Raw genomic sequence first — 22,987 nt, 5'->3', positions numbered from 1 at the left:
TAAGAACAATAGCCTTGTACGGTATAGGATTACTTACCATATGGATGTTAGGATTCCTGCTCCATGTTTGCAGTCATGGGATTGTTGTCTATCACATGACAGTGTATGTAGGACGATCCTAACATTGGCATGATATTATAACATGTTTTTCAGCCTGCTTGTTAGGGCCAGCTTTCTGTCAAATTGCAGGACAAGTAAGCATGCACTGAATAAGGGAGATTTTGACAAGAGGATGCCTTTTTCAGCTGCTTCAGAGTTCAAGTAACTATAGAATAGTTGTTCAGATGCAAAAGAGAAATCCTGTTCACTCAACTAGTTCCCACCTACCTATTTTGAAGATTTAATAGATGTTTTACAAAAATGACACAAGTTTAGACACAGGTTCCTTTACTGATTTTACAGCACAGATGAGTTGGCAAATACAACATAAAATGGAAACCATTCCTTCTTTCAGAAACAAAAAGATACAATGAGATCACACAGATTTTTTAAAAATTGCGTTTTGGAGAAAAAAGCCTGTTCATTTAATAAGTTATTACAGTTGCTGTCACTTGTAAACACAAAGCAGGTCAGAACAAGGAACTTTGCTCACAAGAATTTGGCAGTATGTGGGGAAAATGAAGTTAAGTACAGCTGAGAGAACAGCAGAAGCAGAAGTGGCAATACTTCTCTGCCAACTAAATTAAATGGAGATATGTAGAACTGGAAATGTTTCTGCTTCATGCATGTGTTCAATGGACAAACCAGCTATTTTCCACAACAGAAAAAAAATCCTGGAATAAATCCAGACTGGATAGCACAGGCTAATACACCAAATGAAGAGCCACAAAAGCATCACAATGTGTCCAGAACTGTATCTCAAACTCACTGTTCTGAGTCCTGCATTGTAACAGATGTCCACAGTTATTCAAAGAGAAGATCCTCATCCTTTTCCTCCGCAAGCAAATTAGCAGGCTCGCGCAGCTGTCCAGCAGCCCTCTGCAACTCTTGCAGTTTTTCGTTCTTTTCTTTCAGTATCTTCTTCTTCTCCTGGATCTTCTTTAATCTACAGAGAAAAATAGTGCAAATTATTGTAAAGCCGGTGTGCAGATAGCAGGTCATTCCTACATTCCACACCCCACCCCGAAATGTGACACAGCCATTATCGGGATTTTATTTCCAATTTCACAAAGTTTGGGGGAAAGCTAGGGCTTCTCATTCCCTGCAATGGCTTGGTGCACTGAGTGCTTTCCCACGCACCAGAAGGAGAGGAAACTCAACTGTGTGTTATGTGTGGGTGTCCCAGTGTGCCACCCCTTAGATGATAAATTGTTCCATTTGACACACTGCATTTGAAGGCTTTGGTAAACATAAGTTAATATACATTTGTATTCTATTCCAATGAGAAATAGTTGACAGTTATAGGCAGGTAGCCGTGTTGGTCTGCCATAGTCGAAACAAAAGTTTCTTATTGGTATGAGTTTTCGTGTGCATGCACACTTCTTCAGATAAGTGTGCATGCACACGAAAGCTCATACCAATAACATACTTAGTTGGTCTCTAAGGTGCTACTGGAAGGAATTTTTTAAATTTTGTTTCAAATAGTTGACAGTAATGGGCCATCAATTCTGTGGAACTTAGCTGAAAATTTAAGGACAAAATGTACCAACATTTGGAGGTGGAGGTGTACTTTCCATTGTAGCTTTGAAACTTGTTTGCAGCCCTAATCTCCTGCTTTCTTTTGGCACAATTATTTAAAAATGGAATTTCTTCCTAGAAAAAGTGAGGTTATTGCTTAGAGCAGGGGTAAGAAAAGGAACTAACTACCTGGTGTCCTCCAGATGTTTTAGAGTACAACTTCCATTAGTCCCAGCTAACCTGCCTGTGGGTTGATGGGAGATGTAGTCTAAAATATCTGGAGGACATCAAGTTAGCAAGGACTGTTGGGGGGGATCAGTATAAACTAGGCTGCACACTCGTACAGAGTGGAATCCAAGAAGGGGGAGGCCATTTTTGCTAACTCCTCCTCACTGCAGGTTCCCACCCCAATAGACTCCACAGAGTTGGGAGCCCTTGCAAAAAGAGGATGAAAACTGGTGGTGGAGCTGCAGGGAAAATGTTGAGTGTGCAAAAATTCCCTCCTCTTTGGTTAACAGAGGCATTTGTGGGCTCAAAAGACTCCATCCCAGGGCATTTTCAGATTCATAATTTCCTATTTTTGGATTGCCAAGTCACTCACCTGTAAAACTCCTCTCGCTCTCGCTCATCCAACTCAGTTATGATATAAGAGAGTGTACGTTCAATCCTGGGAATAATCACTATAAAGAGAAATTGCCATTAGTAAGTATGATTCTATAAGTACAAGGAGGGCAGCCATGCAAAAATTAGTTATCCTGGTGATTGCCATCTATGTTTTTGAACATACATAGATAAGTGTATAGTCTGATCTCCTGCCAAGGGATGCCCAGGTTGTCAACCCTTGAGTTAGATGCATAGTTTGTTGTATGGCACAGTAATTTAATCACTATACAGGATGGCCAGAGTGTGACAGAGCAAAAGGAAAAATACTTCACAGTGATATGGTGTTCCAGGGGCCACAAACATAGTGGTGGTGGTGGGGAAAGGGTCATCTTAGGGAGATGGTTCTTCTAGATTCTGACCTCTTCCAAGATAGTACTATGAAATGGGGCCTTGGAAAAGCCATCTATCAGCACAGCTCTGAATCACATCATGGTATTAGGATGCATATTAGGAAGCTTCATTTACTACCCAATTTATGGTGGGCAGTATTTTTGGTTATGCTCTCCATTTGGACCTGGTTCAGATGAGACCCTAAGCCAAATGGACTGAGGAGGAGCAAAGCAGCTGCAATCTGAGCCCACATATTGCTTGCCCTGTTATGCAAACCAGCTCATTCACCATAGTTAGAGCACACTGATGTTTTGGACTACAACTCCCATCCATCCCCAACAGTTGTAGTCCAAAACATCTGGAAGGTATCAGGCTGGATAAGACTAACTTAAGGATTATCTCCTTGGACTCACCATGCTCAATAGCATTCACACGCCTATTGGTTATCTTGATGGCTTCATCTAGTGTAACAAACGAAGTCTATAGAAAGGGAAAAGAATGAGCAGGAAATTAGATATTAGTGAAAAAAGCATGATGCACTAGCTCTTTGTACCTCAGCCCTGAGCAGAGACATGCCAGCAAATATATGGGACTTTTATTGCTAAGAAAGATAAATTGATCTGGCATCACGCAGGCTTGTCACTCACATGGTATTTCACATGCAAGTTTCCCTAAATAGAGTCTTTATTGACAGCTCAGTCTTCCAAACTTACTAGCAGTTTGTTTTTTGCACCAGTCCAGTATTAGGGGATGGCAAAATAGAAACAGACTGCCCACACTCCCAGTGCTGATTTACCCACTTTCTAGTGTTAATTTGTAAGGTGGAAAGCGGGGTGTGTTGCTAATTCTTGCACAGGAAACTATAGGCAATATACTGTTAGTGGCGAAGGGGTTATTGTACAATGTGTACATCCACATTGTGAGCATCACAAAGTGAGCACACAAAGTTCTACCAGGCTGATAATTCAGATTCAGCAATTCAACAAAAAGTTGAGAGAATAGCACAAACTTAGTGCTACAAGGTGGGATTCTGTGCAAATGTCAGCTCATCAGTGTTTTGGAAGCCAAGTCCAAAGGCTGCAATCTAATTTCCCCTTAAACGAAAGCCATATAGCTACACCTACCCCCAAACCACTCCCTGGCACCACCATGCACCCCGACTTCAGGTCAGAGCACAATATGCAGTTCCTCTTGTCCTCAAAGTATATCTTAGAAACAACTACAGATGATCAATTAGAAAAGGAAGCAGATACTTTAAAAAGACCTCACAAAGAATTATTATATATACAGCCATACCAGAGGTCCTTTTAATAGTTTTCTTTCTTCACCTACCTGCAGAGAGGCCAATTCCACGAGGAGTTCTACTGCTTTGGCATAGTTCCTTTTCAGTTTGGCCAGCTGCTCCCCACCTCTGGCTAAACCAGTCAGCTCATAACCTGAAAGAATTCATCCAGAACATTTAGCAGCCTCATTAGCAACAAAAAAATCAGCCACCAAACAGAAAACTAAACCATCAGAATATTTACTATAGGGTGGAGGATGGTTCCAAGCATGAGACAGCTGCAAAGCCACTCATCTCAGCTGCCACTTCTAATATGGAAAATGCAAATAGTTGTAAAGGGATATATCCAATGGTGTGAGGACACTTGCAGAATGGGTTTCCACCAGTGTGATAGAATTTCCCCTTCCTCTCCAATCCCTGTACCCTCAAAGTCTGATCCAGAGGGTTGGAGAACCCTCCAGAACAAATTTAGGAGTGGGGTGGAGGTAGGACTGCAAAAGGAAGGGGAAGTTCCATCACACAAGTGATATCGCCCAAAGAATACAATCTTGACCCTACTAAAGTAAATAGCATGAGTTTCCATAACTTCCCAAAGCTCAGGATTGCATTTTAAAAGGCACCATGTGGTATTTCTCGTGTTAACCTCTTCTACAGTAAATAAAAGCAACCCATGATTTTTTTAAAATTGAGGGCTAGTGCCAGAGTGCTAGCGGAAGTCGGTGCAAGGGCTCCTGCTAGTGTAAAGGGGCTCCTCCCCCCCCCCAAAAAATCTGCCATGGAAGGCAGTGAGAACCCTCAGAGCAGCACACAGGGGCAGAGAGGGGGGTCGTTTCATCAGGCAAGCAGAAATACTTGCACTTGACAGAATGATCAGAATAGTGCAATGTCAAATTCTCCCCTAAACATTTACAGAGTTGTAAATAGTCCACATAACCATTGCTATTATATTATACTACAGGCCAGTTACAGAAGGGTTTCAAACATGGCATATTAAAGCTAAGATCACATCAAAACCTCTTGAGATAAGGAAAAGAAAAGAAAAATCACTTCTTACTGTCTCCTCCTTCTTGGTAATGTTCAAAAACTGGCAGGGTCACACCTGTAAAAGATACACAGCAGGTTGTGCAATTAATGAATTCCACTTCCTAATTTCTATTCTGGCTGCCATCTTGTTCTCCTAACGCTCATGACCACACCCTTTGGGACCGAAAGCCAATTTGATTCTGGTTTATAGGGAGCACTTAGATCACAGTTTCCAAGTTCAGATGAAATGAGAAATGATGCCTTAAATGAACCAGAACACATCCTCTGAAGCTCAGTTTATAAAATGAGCCACATTTTAATAAAAACCCTGACAGACTGAAGTGTGCCCAGAGCAGGGCCAGCAGTAGTGTGAAAAGTCAGGAAACCATCCTATGAGCAACAGCTGAAAGAGCTGGGTATATGTAGGCTTAAGAAGAAGTACTTAAGGCGAGACATGACAGGCTTCAAATATATGAAGGGCTGTCACAGAATATAGAAAAGTTATTATCTATTGCTCCAAATTCAGAACAAACAAGTGAAAATGGCAGAGAAGCAGATTTTGGATAAACTTTAGAAGCTTCCCCATTTCAACAGTATCACAGACAACCTTGGGAAATGGTGGGCTCTCCAGTGCTGCAGGCATTTAAAGAGTGGCTGGATAGCAATTTATCAGATTCTGCATTGAACAGGAATTGGACTTCGATAACCTTCAAAGTCCACTCCAACTATTTGATTCTACTATAAGCCGCACTAAACAATGTGGTAGTTTCTCAGTGACTTAAATAATTAAATAAATAGAATTAAAAATAATTATATCATGCGTAGCATAAAGATACACACCTGCTACATTGTCTTTCTTAGCTCTGATCTTGACCTGAGCTTTGTTCACATTCTGAATCACAGTTGTACTGCAGAAACAAATATGTATCAGTACGTATTCAACGGATTTGAGGAAGCAATTGCCAGTATATTTTCTTAGTTTTCATGAAGTATGTTTAATGCAAACACAGCAGCATACATAGAAATGTAAAACTTGGTCCTAGCACCTGCTGCACAATTTCATGTATGTTTCCTCAGAGCAAGTCTCACTTGTGAGGCTTAATCTCAGGACAGTATATACATAATACAACATCATGGTATCCTATAAAGCAGAAAAGTACTAGAGGTTCTGTTTTTCCCCAAATACAGTACTAAGCTGAATTAAAGGTTCCAGCTCTTGAACCAATAAAAATGCACTGCTGTTTTTCTTATTCATAAATGTGATAACAGAAATGTTTTATATCTGTGAAATGGGACGTTGCATTTTAAAATATTCCTACAATTTATTCCTAAAACGTTTCTGAAATCATGATTAGTGAACTGCCATTTTTATAACGTTCAAAGCAGTGACCACAGCAAACTATGCTGATCAGTCTTCAAAACATGCTCTGATGCGCTGTGGGCAATGCAGTGGTAATTTGTTTTAAAGAGTAATCGATGACTGCTACTGGAACACAAAGTCACAGAAACTCAAGGAGTCATTTGTCAACTAGAAGAAGCTAAAATATGAAGGTAGGTAGTAATATTTAGAACACTGCGGAGTCTATCACAACTTTAGTGTTATTTCCTGCCCTCATATTTTTCTTCTGCTCATTTATCTTTGCAGACACTCTGGAAATATATTTAATTTCCTATGGGGTTTGCGTTCTACCTTTTCCTCTTATAGGATCTGCTGCAGAATTTTCATTTACCTCCCAATCACCCCCATAAACAGAAAGGAATGGTTCACCTCTTGAGAGAGGCCAAATGTCTCACACAGGAGTCCCCTCAACTACAGCCATTTGTGAGCTTTACCTGAAGTCTCCAGCTGTGAACTTTGCCTCAGCAAGAGAAAAGGCTGCTTCTCTCATCACCTCACCCATCAACATCTTTGTCTGCAAACACAACCCAAAAAAAGGACATTTTCTGAAACCAATATACAGGTTACAATTGAGAGTTAAGTCAGGAATGGGCCTGTTTTGTTCTCGTTTTAAAAAGAGCAAAACTCATTCCTGCTATTATAATGGTTCGTATACTGGAAATTCTTTAGCTTTATTTCACAGGTAAATTCAGTACATTAAAACACCCTACCTCAATAATTTTTTTAAGAATCTGCCGGAATCTCATAGTCAGAGCATCAGATTTCTTCTTCAAGAGGTTGCGACCTGTCTGGGCTCCTTTCAAACGGGCCTTCATGATGGTCTGAGCCCTGTCAAATTCAAAAAAGTGATAAATACTTTTGATCTTGTCACTGGAGATGATCTGGGAAAAAGAGAAGAGTGTTCCTGAAAAGGCACATTCCTAAAAACAAGAGGAAATATTCTTTGGCTCACAGAACTTGAACATACACTTACAACACATGTCTGACAGTCCAATCCTATGCTTGTTTACTTTGTAATAATACCTACTGTGCACTGAAGGGTACATCATAAAACAGGTTTAAAGAATGTCTCAAGGCAAATCTTTAAAAATGTAGTATAAACACCAACAACTGGGAAACACTGGCCTACGAGCGTCCAATTGGAGAGCAGCCTTTACCAAAGGTGTCATGGACTTTGAAGATGCTCGTACTCAGGACGAAAGGGAAAAACGAGCTAAGAGGAAGGCACGCTTGGCAAACCCTCACTACAATCAACTCCTGCCCGGAAACCTATGTCCCTACTGTGGAAGGATGTGTGGGTCCAGAACTGACCTCCACAGTCATTTATGGACTCACTGTTAAGACTGTGTTCATGGAAGACAATCTTACTTGGCTATGAGTGACTGAAGAAGAAGAAGAAGAAATAAGCTTATAACCTTTAGGCTGCAATTCTAAACACGCTTGCATCCCCATACCAAATAAGCAAAGATGACAAACTCTAGTTTTATGGGGAGGCTGCAACAGAAGTGCTGCCAAGAGAACTTTAGAATTGGTTCCCTCGGCCAAAAGAAGCTTAGCAACCTTTGTGTCTGAATTTTCACTTTTAGAAATATCGCAACCCTATTATAAGCTAAGTTCCTTACTGGAAACTCAAGAATTTGTTTTGCATTGTGAGCTGTCTCTTCTACCATTCAACGCAAACCAAATCACATCACATACCACTTTTCTCAATATGAAGTTCCAGGTAACGTATGAACAGCAGCATGGACAGAGGCAATCCTATGACAAATGGTGGATATTTGAAAACTGGCACATAATGAGACAACCACTGCAGGCCCTTGCCTCACTTTTATAATCGTAGCAAGAAGCAATAACATTGGCTTCACCTAGTGGCTAGACACAACTTGCTTTCTAAAAGGTAAAGGTAAAGAGACCCCTGACCATTAGGTCCAGTCGTGACCGACTCTGGGGTTGCAGCGCTCATCTCGCTTTATTGGCCGAGGGAGCCGGCGTACAGCTTCTGGGACATGTGGCCAGCATGACTAAGCCACTCCTGCGAAACAGAGCAGCGCATGGAAATACCGTTTACCTTCCTGCTGGAGCGGTACCTATTTATCTACTTGCACTTTGACATGCTTTCGAACTGCTAGGTTGGCAGGAGCAGGGATCGAGCAACGGGAGCTCACCCCGTCGTGGGGATTCAAACCGCAGACCTTGTGATCAGCAAGTCCTAGGCTCTGTGGTTTAACCCACAGCACCACCCGCGTCCCTCAACTTGCTTTCTACATGCTTGCAATTTTCTCAAAGAATGGTAACAAGCAGATGCCACACAGTAAACAATGGTCTGTGCTCACTCTATGGATTTGCCTGAATTCAATGGTTTTTGCCTGTTCAGTAATTGCTGTGTCCACCCATGATTCCCATGATCTCCAAGGAAAAGTAATTGGAAACATAACAACAAACTAATTTTGGGCAGTACTAGAAATATTGAATAAGGAGATTTCATGGCAATTCCTTAGAGAGTTTATAATATGTCTCCCAGGAACCGCCTAAGCTGGAAATCACCTTGAGGAAGAGAACTGGAACTTCTTTAAATGAAGGGAAGGTCTGGTGTCCGTATTCCTGCACTGACTGGCTTGCACCACTGCCTCTCTATCTCAGACTAACTCATTTACTAGTTGGAACAAGATTCAGCAAAACTGTGTGTGGATACTAAACATGGCTCTGTTTACTATCAAGAATGCCATGCCAGATTCAGCAAACATACTGGAAATATGGCTGATCTATGTAAGAAGCAAGAATCATACTCATAATAAAAACTCTGCATATGATTGCACTGCAAGGGTGAAATTTAATGCATACCTGCCTAGAGAAAATTCCGCTGAAATCAGTGGGACTTCCAGGTTAACACAACAGTATGGCAATGTGCGAAAATGAGAAACTGCCAAGCTAGGCACTAGAAGTACAATTAATTGTATGGCACTTAAAAGAAACAGAAGACTTACAGCCTTCAAAATAAGTGCTCATGAGGAAACTCAGTTCTCCCTTTCAAAATTCAGTTTGAAAGCTGAACACAGTTGTTTGTTATTAAGAAGTTTCTATTTTGAAATTACTAAGGTTGCAATCTTGTGTACTAGAATAAGCTTTCTACTTTTGAGCATCATTTTGAGGCTTCACTTTCCTCTTTTTTCCCCTTATTTTAGTACTGCCCCTTCCTACCATCCTCTGACTACTAAAAAGTGTCTCTAATATAAACATATTATTAATAATAGGAGACATTTCAAGCATTGCATAGTCAGATAAAATGACAACCTTGTTCCATAATTGTCAAAGACATCTGACCATATGACAAAGCATTTGCCATTTTGACCTGGAAACAACTCACATTTCACTTCCCCATTTTTTAACCCTACAAGCCTGACTTGTCTGAATGGGGGGGGGGGGGGGAGAGACTCTTACATGACAGGTAACATCACCTTTTTATTCCAACGCATTCCTCCCACAACCCCTTGTAAATTTAACCAACGCCAATCAATACATTGGTGATAGTTATGGGATTCGAAACAGAATTTGACGAGTATCAAATTCTGCACCCCAAAGCGCTCTCCAAATTCAACGCGAATTGAAGCAATGCAAAATAGCTACCATTCTACTGGGCTCTTAAGGCCGCTGAAAACGGATCGCACCCTTCCATTGCGAATTACAAGGGTGAGAAAATGCACCCGCGTGACGGCTGCTAAAGGGTGTTTGTGGCTGATCCGTGGCAGCTTGAATTTGAGAGCTCAACACCCCCCAGCGCACAGTGTCCGGCTGTGGGGCCGCAGGGAAGGAACTGACCGCCCCCCCCCACCGCCCAAGGGAGGCCCCGAAAGGACCAGGAAGGCCACTCACATCCGCGAGGGGAAAACCTCGATCCTGTCTTTGCCTGACATCTTGCCCGGGGTGGTCAGAGGAGATTGCTCGGGAGACGCCGCTGGCTCCTTCGCTTCCTTCTCTCAGCTGGGCTCCCGCTCCTGTCACGTGACTCCTCTTGGTTACCAAGGGCACCGCGGCCTCCAGTTCCGCTTCCAACCACGAAGCCCCGCCCTCCACGCCGCCCGTCACCGAGGAGGCACCTCCTCCTCCTCGGCTCGTCTGGGCGCGTAGCCCGGCGGGCGCCGCGTCAAAAGACATAGAGCCAGAATCCTAGACAGGAGAGCTTTGGCAAAAACTCTATGGTCCAAAGCCCTGACTTCCGAGATAAGTGCAACTGCGGAGGACCCGCCGACTGTACGTCGCAGAGAAACGGATCCAGCAGAAGCGGAAATCTGCCACATGCTCTAATTCCCCGTTGTGGCGCTGCTCCATCCCTTGGATTTTTAATGATACAATCCATTTATCCTTTGCCTTTGTTGTTGTACGTTAGGCTCACACAGGCGGTCCAAATTCCTTATTTATTTATTTATTTGGTATCCTGGGGCAGAAGAGAGAGAGCGAGCTGTGCGGAGACCTCCACGAGCGGAGCTTAACCGTGGCTGCACAGTGTGCACATCAGCCGCTGCGATATCAGCAGTAACACGAGTTGCTGCAGTTTCACAACCGGATCTTATTTCGTGCGCAAAATTTCGATTCCCCCCTCCCCCGCTTTTAAGTATTTTTTTTTAAAGGCACTGGACACAAGCCAAGAGCCATTAAAACAAAAGTACAACTTAAAACCATTAAAGCAACAGTATAAAAGCAAAAGATTCAGAGGATTCAAATAAAACAGCGTCCAATATTATGTGTCAGTAGGGAGAGCTTGAGTAAAAAGAGATGTATTTGCTTTTTTAAGTTTTGAAATATTTAAATACGCAGCACCCTTGCATGCGATTTCTTTTATTGGCGGCGGGGGGCGGGTTGGAAAGCCAAACGAACCTCAGCTCCATCTCTAACTATGGTAAATGTACAAGTCTGACTGCAACCTGAGAAATCCTTGTATTCTGCCTCGTCTTCCCAATACTAATAGCCGTTGTGACCATTCTACCCTTTTCTATCTCTGTGCAGGGAAGGAATTCCGCTGCGGGCGGGAGGCGCTAATAAGGCTTGGGGGTCGTGTCGCGCGAACCTTTCCTTCCCGCCCTCCCGTCTATCAGGGCAACCAAAGACTTATGGGAGCAGCTGGGTAGAAATGCTTCCGGCTACTTTTCACGAAAATGCTTCCGGAAGAGGCGGGATGGCGGCTGCGCATTTTGAGGCGGGGTACACGCTGTGACCAGAGGCGGATACGAGCAGTCGGCCGAGACCCCAGTCCGGAGCGCGGCCTGTGGAAGAGACAGGTGAGCAAGCGGCAGGAGGGGCGGCCTACGAGCGGGAGGAGGGCCGCTCTGTGACCGACGCCCGGCAGGCCGAGACGGAGTCTCCCCATCCCGTTCCTCGGCTGCCGCGCGAGGGGACCGCGGGGCCTCTTCCGACGTGAGGCATCGGCTTCCCGGCCGCGCTTCTCTTGGGACACAGGCCTCCCTCGGTGAGGTGCGGGTTATGTCACAAAAGGACACCCGCCCCCCCCCCCCACCGCCGCGACGCCTCTCCTTAAGTTGCGCTTTGTCACACAGCCCCCACGTTTGGTGTTTCGGGGGGAGAACTAGTCAGTAACCGTCCGCAGGGGAACTGGACGGAGAAAAACGAGAGGGTTTCATAGCGATGTAGTTGTTGCGGCGACCATAATGTCGGCCCAGAACCCAGAGAGTGACAAGGAGGTTTCTAAGCAGCGTTCTGCAAACATGCGTGTCTGGTACGTTTTCCTTTTTTCTGCCAGTTGCAGGAAAATGGGAAATTTTTCCGGTACCAGAACAGTCTAAATAGATGTTACTGTTCGCCATATCATGATTCGGTTTGGGCTGTTACAAATTAATAAATTGTCTCTCGATATAATTTTGCAGGATGCCTGGACTAAGTTGTAGGTTTTACCAGCATAAATTTCCAGAAGTTGAAGATGTGGTCATGGTCAACGTCCGCTCCATTGCAGAAATGGGAGCATATGTTAGCCTACTGGAATATAACAATATCGAGGGCATGATTCTGCTCAGTGAGTTGTCCAGAAGACGTATCCGTTCTATAAACAAACTCATTCGAATTGGAAGAAATGAATGTGTTGTTGTCATAAGGGTGGATAAAGAGAAAGGTAAGTTAAAATTCTAGAGTGTTATTTCAAATTCTGAGTATGCAGTCTAATGCATTCTGTCATAGCCTACCTGTAGCTGGCTTCTATATAGAAAAGTAAAGTGGGTTTGTAAAACTTTTCTTCCTGAAACAAGAAGTGTTTTCTGCTGCCTTTAAGTAGATAAAAGTGGCATTTTTATGAGTTTAGAAGTTGTGTTGAATCCTCACTGTTTTGAGATATTTCATTTTGTATTAATTAGGTTATATTGACTTGTCAAAAAGAAGAGTCTCTCCAGAAGAGGCAATAAAATGTGAAGACAAATTCACCAAATCAAAAACAGTAAGTTACCATATTATTGGTTATTCTAGTACTTTGCAGAATGGAGTGGGTGTAAATTCTACTGGTAACTGTGTACATGATATTCTTATGTTTGAAAAAATGTACCTTGAGTTATTTTGCTTCATGATGCAGGTGGGGAACCTGTAGTCCTCCAGATGTTGGAGTGCAGCTCTCATCATCCCTAGTCATTGACCATGCAGATGAGGGGTTAGGAATCTGTCATCTGGAGCAAGGGTAGCCAGTGTATATGCTCCAGATGCTTCTGAACTCACATCAGCCACAGCTAGTATTGCCAGTGGTGATGGGAGTTGTAGTCAGCTATACTGTGTGGGCACCATGTTGCCAACCCTGATCCGCAGGGCCACAGGTTCCCCACTCCTGCAATGACAGTTTATGCAGTAGTGTTAATAATTGTTTAGAGTGTTTAGGACTGGCAAGAACTTTTCTAAGCCTGATTTAAATAAACAAGAGCATTGAGAAGAAATGTGATATATATTGTTCTGTATTACTGAAAATGCCTCTGAATTTACCTGCATGAAAGTGATTTTGTGTGAACTTTTGTCTGTTTCATCTTAGTTATTTATAAAAATTATATACCATTGTATCATAAAAAATACCACAGCAGTTTACAATATAAAAAAATAAAACCTGACAGTGACATCAGAAAATGTCAAAAACAAGTTAAAAGCAAAAAGAAATTGAAAACCAACATCCATGGACCATTGTGGGGGGTATACTCTTAATTGTCTTCATAGGCCTGGAGGAATAGTTAAGTTTTCAGCAGGCATTTAGAAGTTGACCAGAAGGTGTCTGTTGAATCTCCATTGGTAAGACATTCCACAGGACTGATGCTAAAGGCTCGGTTTCTCATTCTTGTCAGACACCAGGCGAAAGCATTTCTCTATTACCAGGCTGTTGGTTGATTAATCATTCCATGGGCTTTTAAATGTGTTTGTGGGAGGGGAGTTATTGACTTGCTTTGTTATTATGTTTTTTTGTGTTCTCATTTTATATTTTTTTATGTTGTGAACTGCCCTGTGAAATTCAGATGAAGAGCGGTATACAAAATTAATAAATAATAATAATAATCTAGAACAGGTAACTTGCCAATTTCCTGAATATGGGAGTCACCCACCCAAAGTGCCTCCATCTTCCCATGATTTAAACAGAGTCCATCACTGCATCCAGACACCAGTCCAAAACTTTCACAGCCTCTCCTGATTCAGATGTTAATGGAGAAATAGAACTGCATGTCATCAACATACAGTGGTACCTCGGGTTAAGTACTTAATTCGTTCCGGAGGTCCGTAGTTAACCTGAAACTGTTCTTAACCTGAAGCACCACTTTAGCTAATGGGGCCTCCTGCTGCTGCCGCGCCGCCAGCGTACAATTTCTGTTCTCAACCTGAAGCAAAGTTCTTAGCCTGAAGCACTAATTCTGGGTTAGCGGAGTATGTAACCTGAAGCGTATGTAATCTGAGATATCACTGTACTGGTGACACCTCAATCCAGAATTTGATATATAAAGAAATAGAAGGGAGAGCCATAAACTTGATGTGTTAATTTGCATGAACAACACTGATATTTGTTGGACACATTTGTTTTTATATTGCATACAAATGCAAGTTGTAGTTCAATGTGCAATATACAGCATGACTATAAAAGTAAGAGAGTACTGGCTCCATTTCAGAATTTCATGAAGAATATTAAAGAAGCTGGCAAAATTTCAGTGTAGTGTGATAATATGATGTAGCTTTATAATTGTTAGGTGGGTGTGGTAGCATGTTCTTCTGTGCAACCTTTTCCTACTGTTGATGGTTTCTGCACCAAGATGAGCATTTGTAAGTGGTTTTGCACTTGAGTCTCAGTTGGATCTCCCACATCTGCAGTTTGCATTGCCCAAAAAGTTTTAAATTGATCCTTGTTGGACAGTGCCAGTAGCAAGGATGGAGGATCCTAATCCAAATTGGGATGGAACAAAGGGCAAAAGAGCCTCTACCTCTCTTTCACTCTCACACACACCAGGGGGCCAAAGCAGATTGGACTTCCAGCACCTGCAATTTGCTGCTTTCCCCACTTCTTCCTTTAGGCATCACAAGGGGAGGGACAGGGCCAAAGAGGAGAGGACCAGATGGGAAGCCTCAGAGGATCCCTTCTAGGCTGGAGGTTTTGTCCCCCTGAGATACACTTGTTTTACTGTATTGTACTGCAGTAAAATTAAAATAACTACACAGATTTTTATTTAAACTTTTTTTTGGGGGGGGGGATGTTTAGTGTCCTCATTCACATATCACAGTAAGCCAAACTATGACTTACTGGGGCCACACAAACATTCCAGAAAGGAGCTTGCACCCTCCTTGCTGCTCCTTAGTATAGTGCAGCACTTATACCAGCATCTGACTTAGCTGAGATAACTATTAGATGGATTTGTAACTGGTTGACTGACCAAACCCAAAGAGTGATCAATAATGGTTCATCATTGTCAAAAAAAGGTGACAGGTGGGGTGCTGTAGGGTTCTTTCCTGGGCCCATTGTTCAGCATCTTTATAAATGACTTGAATGGGGATATTGAGGGGATGCTCATCAAATTTGCTGGTAACACCAAACTGGGAGGGGTAGCCAATGTCACAGAGGACCGAATCAGGATCCAAGATGACTGTAGTAGATTGGAGAACTGGCCCAAAACCAACAAAACACATTTCAATAGGGACAAATGTAAGCTTCTTCACTTAGGCAGGAAGAACCAGCTGCACTAATATAAGATGGAAGACACCTGGCTTGCCAGTAGTCCAGGTGAAAAGGATTTGGGGGTCTTAGTAGACCACAAGCTTAGCATGAGTCAGCAGTGTGATGCAGCTAAAAAAACCTAACACTGTTCTAGGCTGTATCAACAGAGGTAAAATGTCCAGATCAAGGGAAGTAATAGTACTTTGTCCAAGCTGGAACATGTGCAGAGGAGGGCAACCAAGATGATCAAGGATCCTGAAACCAAGCCTTATGAGGAATGGTTGAGGACATTGGGTATGTTTAGACTGGAAAAGAGGAGATAATACAGCCATCTTCAGATATCTAAAGGGCTGTCACATGAAAGATGGAGCAAGCTTGTTTACTCCTGCTCCAGAGGGTAGGACACAAACCAACGGAATCAAGTTACAAGAAAGGATATTCCGACTAAACATCAGGAAGATCTTTTTGACAGTAAGACCTGCTTGACAATGGAACACGTTCCCTATGGGACTCTATTTCTGTGGAGGTTTTTAAGCAGTGGTTTGATATTCACCTGTCATGTATGCTTTAATTGAGATTCCTACATTCTAGATGACCCTCTGGGTATCTTCCAACTCTACAATACTATGAATCCTCCTTGGCCATGGTTAGCTGCTATGTAGAGCTAAAAGAACTGGGGAGGAGCAAAGTGGCTTGTGTTCTCCTTACCAGGGGCCAGCATCTTTGTGTTAATCCATGGTTTGACTTAGTGTTAGGTGTGAAGGTAGCCAGTGTTTCTTTCAAAAAGGGTATTTTAATGTGCAAAATGCACAAGCAATTGTCACCCCTTCGTATTTTTTCATATGAATTATTCTCCACATTGGAAGTAATTGTATGCATTTTTGAACGTTTTCCTTGTTGTATGTAGGTTTACAGCATCCTTCGCCACGTTGCTGAGGTTTTGGAATACACAAAGGATGAACAGCTGGAGAGCCTGTTCCAGAGAACTGCTTGGGTATTTGATGACAAGTATAAAAGGCCTGGATATGGTGCATATGATGCTTTCAAGCATGCAGTGTCGTAAGTTCACTACTTTTCCAGCTTGTACCCCAATCACAAATGTTTCAGTGGGTTTAGTTTGTTATAAAATGTCATATGCAACAGACCTTTGCCTGACTGATCACCAAATGTCAGTTCAGATACAGCTACTTTTGGTAATGTTTAGATTTTAATGAGGTTTAAGGGAAAATAAGAGGGACGCGGGTGGCGCTGTGGGTTAAACCACAGAGCCTAGGGCTTGCCGATCAGAAGGTCGGTGGTTCGAATCCCCGCGATGGGGTGAGCTCTGGTTGCTCGGCCCCTACTCCTGCCAACCTAGCAGTTCGAAAGCACGTCAAAGTGCAAGTAGATAAATAGGTACCGCTCCGACGGGAAGGTAAACGGCGTTTCCGTGTGCTGCTCTGGTTCGCCAGAAGCGGCTTAGTCATGCTGGTCACATGACCCGGAAGCTGTACGCTGGCTCCCTCAGCCAATAAAGCGAGATGAGCCACGCAACCCCAGAGTCGGTCACGACTGGACCTAATGTTCAGGGGTCCCTTTACCTTTAAGGGAAAATAAATATTAAAGACTACAGAATAGCCTGCAGGACTACCTTTCTGCATTCGTTTCTTGTTCATGCTTATTGCTATTGATGGAATGTTTCTTCATATTCAAACATGTTCCTGAGAAGGCTTTGCAAGAATCCTTCATTTCACTGGTCTATTTGAAATGGATTTGTTTTGTATCAAATTAATGTGGTCACATGAGCCCCTACCTGCAAACTGAATTAAGGCAGTTGAGATACCATAGAGCACTACAAACTTAACAGCCATAGCAGAATGTGCAGATGAAGTTAAGACTAATGATGCACAAGGTCTGCTTCTATGAGATTAGTATGTTTAAATAGCAAGTAGTTTACTCAGGAATAGGTTTGTGTTAGATTTTTACTGCTTAGATAAATGATAGCAAGCTGTTATATGTATGGAATTATATTTGGAAACATGTATGAAATTCAAAGTGTCTGTTATGGTACAGGGAGGTTCATTTGTAAAAATTCTGTTTTTATGGTATCTAACTCCCCGTTAGCCTTAATAAAATGTATACAGGGCATAGTAACGCTTGTTGAAGATGAAGTTGACATAGCTGCAGTGCTTTTTTTGGGGGCGGGGGACACAAGGGTACGCATACCCCTAGACATTTTGTGAATCTAAGTTTGGCACCATTGAGGGGCAGTATTTCAATATGAGTAGGAAAAGAAGAGTACCCTTAAACTTTATTTTAGAAAAAAAGCACTGCATAGCTCAGATGTATTTAATATGTTCTGGTAATGGTCTGAAATAAAGAACACACTACTTTTCTATAATAAATTAAATATAAAATATAACTAGTTACAGTATACTACATCAGAGTCAGAGAACAAAGATTACAAGATAGTTGTTTCACTGAAAAATGGACTAATGTACCAGACTAATAAGTGCATGTACACAGTGATACCCTTATTAAGAATATTATAAAATACAATTTTTAAAGGATGTAACAGTTTAAATTTATGTCAATAAAACAATTGTTATAAAATAGTAATTTGGGGGTTTTTATAAAAAAATTTCTCTTGAGAGAATGTAGACATACTTTTTGTTTACAATATTTAAAAGTTACATTTTGCAGTACTGCTTGGACAGTATTGTATTGTAAATTGTGCTTACAAATAAATGATGGCTTGAATGATTTAGGTCAGTACCTATTTCTTAACCATAGGCAGGAGAAAGACTGGAGAACATGTTCACGCAAATCCCTCCTGCTTTCCATTATCAGTGTTGAGAAATGCCTCAGTGTTGGTCCTTTCTCTCCTGTTAAAATGCATTTTAAGGAATGCTGGCAGGCTTACATTTATGGGTCTTTTACTAGGGATCCTGCAATCCTTGATGGACTGGATCTGACAGAAGATGAGAAGCGTGTGCTAATTGATAATATCAATAGGCGCCTGACACCACAAGCAGTCAAAATTCGAGCAGGTAAGTCCCCAGAACAGAACTGATTAAAGAAACGAGGCTTGTTAATTTAGACTGAGCTTCTTATGGAAGAATATCCTACATGGATGAATAAAGATATGCTTGGTGAGTCTACTTTGACAACAAGTTTTCTGCACATATGTTGTACAAAATGTTGTGAATGAGATCACACAAATAAGCTGTTTGACTGGATTCCTGTAAAGCTACCTGAAGCTTGTCATTCCTTGCCTTTAGAGTTTATAGTTGTGAGTTACTTGAGCAATCTAACTAGTCATTTAACTTTTCATGTTTTTAACTTAAGACTTCCCTAAAGCTTCTTGAAGGAATATGACAGTCTCAGAGCTAATTATGCTATTATGCAAGATCAGGCTTGACCGCAGCAATACTAGTTGCATGTTATGAATCACTGGGGAGTGGTTGCAGGATTGTTGAGACTAATCCTGACATGTCTGCTAGCTCATAAACTAGTGCTACACGGAAATTCTGTCTGAAGAATAAAACAAGTTAAAATGGGAAGCACAAGGGCTTTTTTGCATCTCTTTTATGACCACGTTGAACAGTGCAGGAACTAGGACAGAGCCCTGTGGCACCCAGTTTGACATGAAGTCATTCTCATTAGGCTTGGATGTTCAGCCAGCTGTGGAACCATCTAACTGAAGTATTGTCATGCCCATAGTTTGCCATCTTGTTAACAAGATTACTTTGCAAGAGTCTGTATGGACTGTGTGCACAGTGTTCTATTGATCTATCAGACAAGCCATGTCTTAGCTACGAAGTTTCAGTGCACTTGTTCTGATTAGAGATAAATTTATGAGAGGGGTATTAAAATACAGAGGGCTGAGTAATAATAGAATAAATGACAGGTTTTAATCTCTTTCTTGGGTAATATTTTATCTGTGTTTTAACGTAATCTGTCATTATCACCCATTTAGATATTGAAGTTGCCTGTTATGGCTATGAGGGTATTGATGCAGTGAAAGAAGCTCTCAGAGCTGGCCTGTGCTGTTCCACAGAAAGCATGCCTATCAAAGTAAGTGACAGCCAAGATGTGTGTTCTGGAAAACTATGAATATGAGAAATTTGCAGCGTCCTGCATCAGCTGTGACATTGGATGATACCTGCTTGTGGTTTTAACACACGCATTCATGATAGACCCCATGTAAATTGTGTGTGTGATGGAGAAGGGTGGTGAGGTGAGAGAAATCCTCTCGGAGTACTCCACTTGAGAGGAAATCTAGTTATGACTTTGGGAATGTCCCCATTTTACTGGGGGTATTATGTTACAGACAACTCCCGATTTGTGCAGGGGTTGTATTCCGGATCGTCACTTACGACAGCAGGGCACATGTAAGCTCGCCCTGTTACGCCCTCTTCCGTGTCTGAGAACAGCGCGCATGTAGCTTGAACACATGCAAAATAGCTGTTGCATGTTTTTATTTCACATTGTTGCATTTTTACTATGAACCGTTTTCCGTTACTGGAGCGAAAATCGTTGCAAGAGAAAACAAGACACAGTTATGTCCTCTTTTGCTCATTACTCATTACTGTAATATAAAAGTAGCATTTTCCACACATGCTGGAAATCCCATTTTTCTCTGTGGTGGTACAATATTTTTTCCAGACTTGTAGGCTTGTTTTTTGCACACCTTTTGTAGATTAATCTGATAGCTCCTCCTCGATATGTGATGACCACAACAACACTGGAGAGGACTGAAGGCCTTTCTGTCCTTAGCCAAGCCATGGCTGTTATCAAAGAAAAGATTGAAGAGAAAAGGGGAGTCTTCAATGTGCAGATGGAAGTAAGTATACTGCAGTCTCTTCTCCTAACCAGTGCTGGTTGCTAACCTGAAGACCAGCTTCCTGCTCCTTCAAATTTTAGGGATTGTGGACCCCAACTTTGGAGAAAGAAAGATACTCCCATCCAATCCACTATCTTGTGTTTATTTCACTTGTCACTTTTCACAAAAAAATCCTCCAAATGGCTTATAGACTTTAACTAAAATACAACATTTGAACTAGAATAATGATTCAAAACAAAATGCACATTTTAAAACCAGAATAGCAATACATTAAAAGCGACCAAACACTAATTGTAACTTAACAACAAATACTCCACAGTAGTTCAGGAATTGGTGACTTCAAGATTAGATTACTGCAGTGCACTCTGTGTGGCTTCCCATGCCCTTGATCCAGTTTGTGCAGAATGCTGCAGCATAGTTTTGAACAGGAGTGAGACCCTTTCAGCATATAGAACCCCAGAGATCTGCGCCGGTTGCCATATCAGGCCAAGGTCAAGGTGTGTTGTGGTAGCTTGAGCTTCCAAAAAATTTACTTGTCCATTATTTTTAGTACTTGGACCATACTGTTAATATCCTTATACCGTATCTGAATACCATCTTTTTGTGTACCCTGTACTTTGGTGCTGAGGGGAGGTGTCTTTCTTTAGGGATTCTTATCCCTTGGTTAGCCATACATTAGTCAGAACACTACAGCATCCTTCTCTCCCATCTTTCCACTTTCCTTCCCTTGCCCTGAAAAGTGGCTTACATGGGTCTGTAAGGACTGGGGAATAGTTTGCAAAGAAAGGTTATGTGAAGGTAAAGTCACCGGCTCTGCAGCTGACAGGTTTTCAGGTTGCTCATTTTGTCCAGCAGGGGGTAGGGTGCGCTTTCTTCACCGCAGTTGCTTTGTTCCTAACTTTAGCATAGCAGCAGAAGCTGACATCTTAATAGAAAATATGCTAAAGGATTATTAAACACTAGCCGTATTTTCAGCACACAATTGATACTGATCCTTCCATTTATTAGAAATGTCACTTCTTCTTATCTCAAGTAGAAAGATACAGTGGTACCTCGGGTTAAGAACTTAATTTGTTCTGGAGGTCCGTTCTTAACCTGAAACTGTTCTTAACCTGAAGCACCACTTTAGCTAATGGGGCCTCCCGCTGCTGCCACGCCGCCACCACGCAATTTCTGTTCTCATCCTGTAGCAAAGTTCTTAACCCGAGGTACTATTTCTGGGTTAGCGGAGTCTGTAACCAGAAGCGTCTTTAACCTGAAGCATCTGCAAGCTGAGGTACCACTGTACTGGAAACTGTATATGTAGAATGCCTACGAGTAAATTCTGCTTGTCTTCTGCAAACATTGAAACCACACAACTGGCTGCTATTGGGAATTCAGCCCAAACGCTGATTCCAGGGGAAACTATACTCTCAGAGCACAATGCTCCATTGCAGGTATGATTTGGATTTAAAGTAGAGCACTTTTATGTCTTGTGAGAGAACTCCACTTAAGTTGTTGGGTAGTATCTCATATACTATCTCCAGGTTTAACCTGCTCAGCCAGTATAAAACATGAGTATTATTATTTATTATTATAAACTGTCTCAAAGCAATTTGACAGAATAAAATACAACACAAAAAAGCTATTTAGTAGCGGCAACAGTTGGAAAAGGTACTGCAGGGAACTGGGTGGTGATCTTAAGACTTCAGTCGCAAACCAGGCAGCATGCTGCAAACTGAGCTGTAGTGAAACCTCCTTGAGGACTCAGTCCTGCACATAAGTGTTTGAGATGGAGCTTCAACAGCATCATTTGCAGGACATTATTACAAACTACTGCTGTTCATTGGTCTTGCAGCCTTTTGGCAATGTATCTAGCAGATTGATACATCATTGTTTTTAACATTTGGGCAAGTAAGCTGCATTCACTCTAGTTGTGTGAAGCCTTTTTGATGCAAGTACATCTGTTTAACTGGTTTCTGGGTCACACTGAAAGATAACTTAAATGTTGATCATATTTGTGACGTTTCAGCCCAAGGTGGTTACTGACACTGATGAGACTGAGCTTGCAAGACAGCTGGAAAGATTGGAGCGTGAGAATGCTGAAGTGGATGGAGATGATGATGCCGAGGAGATGGAAGCAAAAACTGAAGACTAAATTGCATGGGATTAAAGAAAAGGGTTGCAGTTATACAAACAAACACCAGCCAGTGACAACACCTTTGAGTGATAAGGTGTCTTGATATTGAAAACTCCACAAGAAAAGACTTTAATATTTTCGAATTTTGATGAGACCAAATTTTGAAGAGACAAGAAACCATCTGCTATCTGCTTCAAAAGAGCTGCTTAACTTCCTCAAAGGGAAGATGCTTCTCTCTGAAGATGTAATTCCCTTCCCCACAATAAACCAGGCATTGTCTAAAGGTTGTATTTACTATCTTCATATCTAAAAAATCAAGATGGGCAACCATTCAGTATGTCTGGTAGTGAGGTTTCTGGAAATGAAACCAGTATTCCTCCGCAGACTGTACTCATGCAAATATTCAATAAATTTCTTGGATATTTATCTAGGTTTTTCTTCTTCCTCTTTTCACATTCTTAAGAGAGTTTTAATGCACATGGGGCAAAGGTCTTGCTGCTAAAGGCGATGAAAATCAAGTCGATTTAACTGCCAGTCCAGTCAGCTTCTGAATGTGGAATTGGGGA

The 22,987-nt window shown here is 41.9% G+C and overlaps 2 protein-coding genes across 3 annotated transcripts; one reads left to right on the top strand and one right to left on the bottom strand.

Annotated features, from left to right (window-relative positions):
- Window positions 1–370: 370 nt before the first annotated feature.
- On the bottom strand, window positions 371–10,403 carry ATP6V1D (ATPase H+ transporting V1 subunit D). The gene is made up of 9 exons (XM_081021463.1): window positions 10,185–10,403; window positions 7,025–7,142; window positions 6,749–6,828; window positions 5,756–5,823; window positions 4,947–4,991; window positions 3,943–4,046; window positions 3,024–3,090; window positions 2,219–2,297; window positions 371–1,045 (listed from the first exon to the last, which is right to left on the bottom strand). Exons 1-9 carry the CDS (start codon window positions 10,223–10,225, stop codon window positions 904–906), a joined length of 744 nt encoding a protein of 247 aa, XP_080877589.1. The 5' UTR covers window positions 10,226–10,403; the 3' UTR covers window positions 371–903.
- Window positions 10,404–11,332: 929 nt separating this feature from the next.
- On the top strand, window positions 11,333–22,704 carry EIF2S1 (eukaryotic translation initiation factor 2 subunit alpha). 2 transcript variants are annotated; one of them, XM_081021345.1, is made up of 8 exons: window positions 11,333–11,587; window positions 12,191–12,432; window positions 12,671–12,750; window positions 16,385–16,536; window positions 18,400–18,506; window positions 19,436–19,533; window positions 20,159–20,302; window positions 22,314–22,704. In XM_081021345.1, exons 2-8 carry the CDS (start codon window positions 12,192–12,194, stop codon window positions 22,437–22,439), a joined length of 948 nt encoding a protein of 315 aa, XP_080877471.1. In that variant the 5' UTR covers window positions 11,333–11,587; window position 12,191; the 3' UTR covers window positions 22,440–22,704. The 2 variants fall into 2 exon arrangements, with proteins under 2 accessions (XP_080877471.1, XP_080877470.1); XM_081021344.1 differs by lacking the exon at window positions 11,333–11,587 and adding an exon at window positions 11,854–12,042.
- Window positions 22,705–22,987: the final 283 nt, after the last annotated feature.

This window comes from Podarcis pityusensis (assembly GCF_964106645.2).
Source record: "Podarcis pityusensis genome assembly, chromosome: 1".
Lineage (NCBI taxonomy): Eukaryota > Metazoa > Chordata > Lepidosauria > Squamata > Lacertidae > Podarcis > Podarcis pityusensis.
The sequence above is the reverse complement of the archived record's forward strand: the minus strand, read 5'-3'. Positions and strand labels throughout refer to the sequence as shown.

Bases quoted from the DNA above. Each gene is read 5' to 3' on its own strand.
- ATP6V1D (XM_081021463.1), bottom strand. From the start codon at position 10,225: ATGTCAGGCAAAGACAGGATCGAGGTTTTCCCCTCGCGGAT. The intron at 5,824-6,748 runs GTAAAGCTCACA...TTGTTTCTGCAG, and splicing joins TTCACAGCTGGAGACTTCAG to TACAACTGTGATTCAGAATG. The intron at 2,298-3,023 runs GTGAGTCCAAGG...TTCTCTTTATAG, and splicing joins TGTGAATGCTATTGAGCATG to TGATTATTCCCAGGATTGAA.
- EIF2S1 (XM_081021344.1), top strand. From the start codon at position 11,975: ATGTCGGCCCAGAACCCAGAGAGTGACAAGGAGGTTTCTAAGCAGCGT. The intron at 12,433-12,670 runs GTAAGTTAAAAT...TGTATTAATTAG, and splicing joins AAGGGTGGATAAAGAGAAAG to GTTATATTGACTTGTCAAAA. The intron at 19,534-20,158 runs GTAAGTGACAGC...CACCTTTTGTAG, and splicing joins CAGAAAGCATGCCTATCAAA to ATTAATCTGATAGCTCCTCC.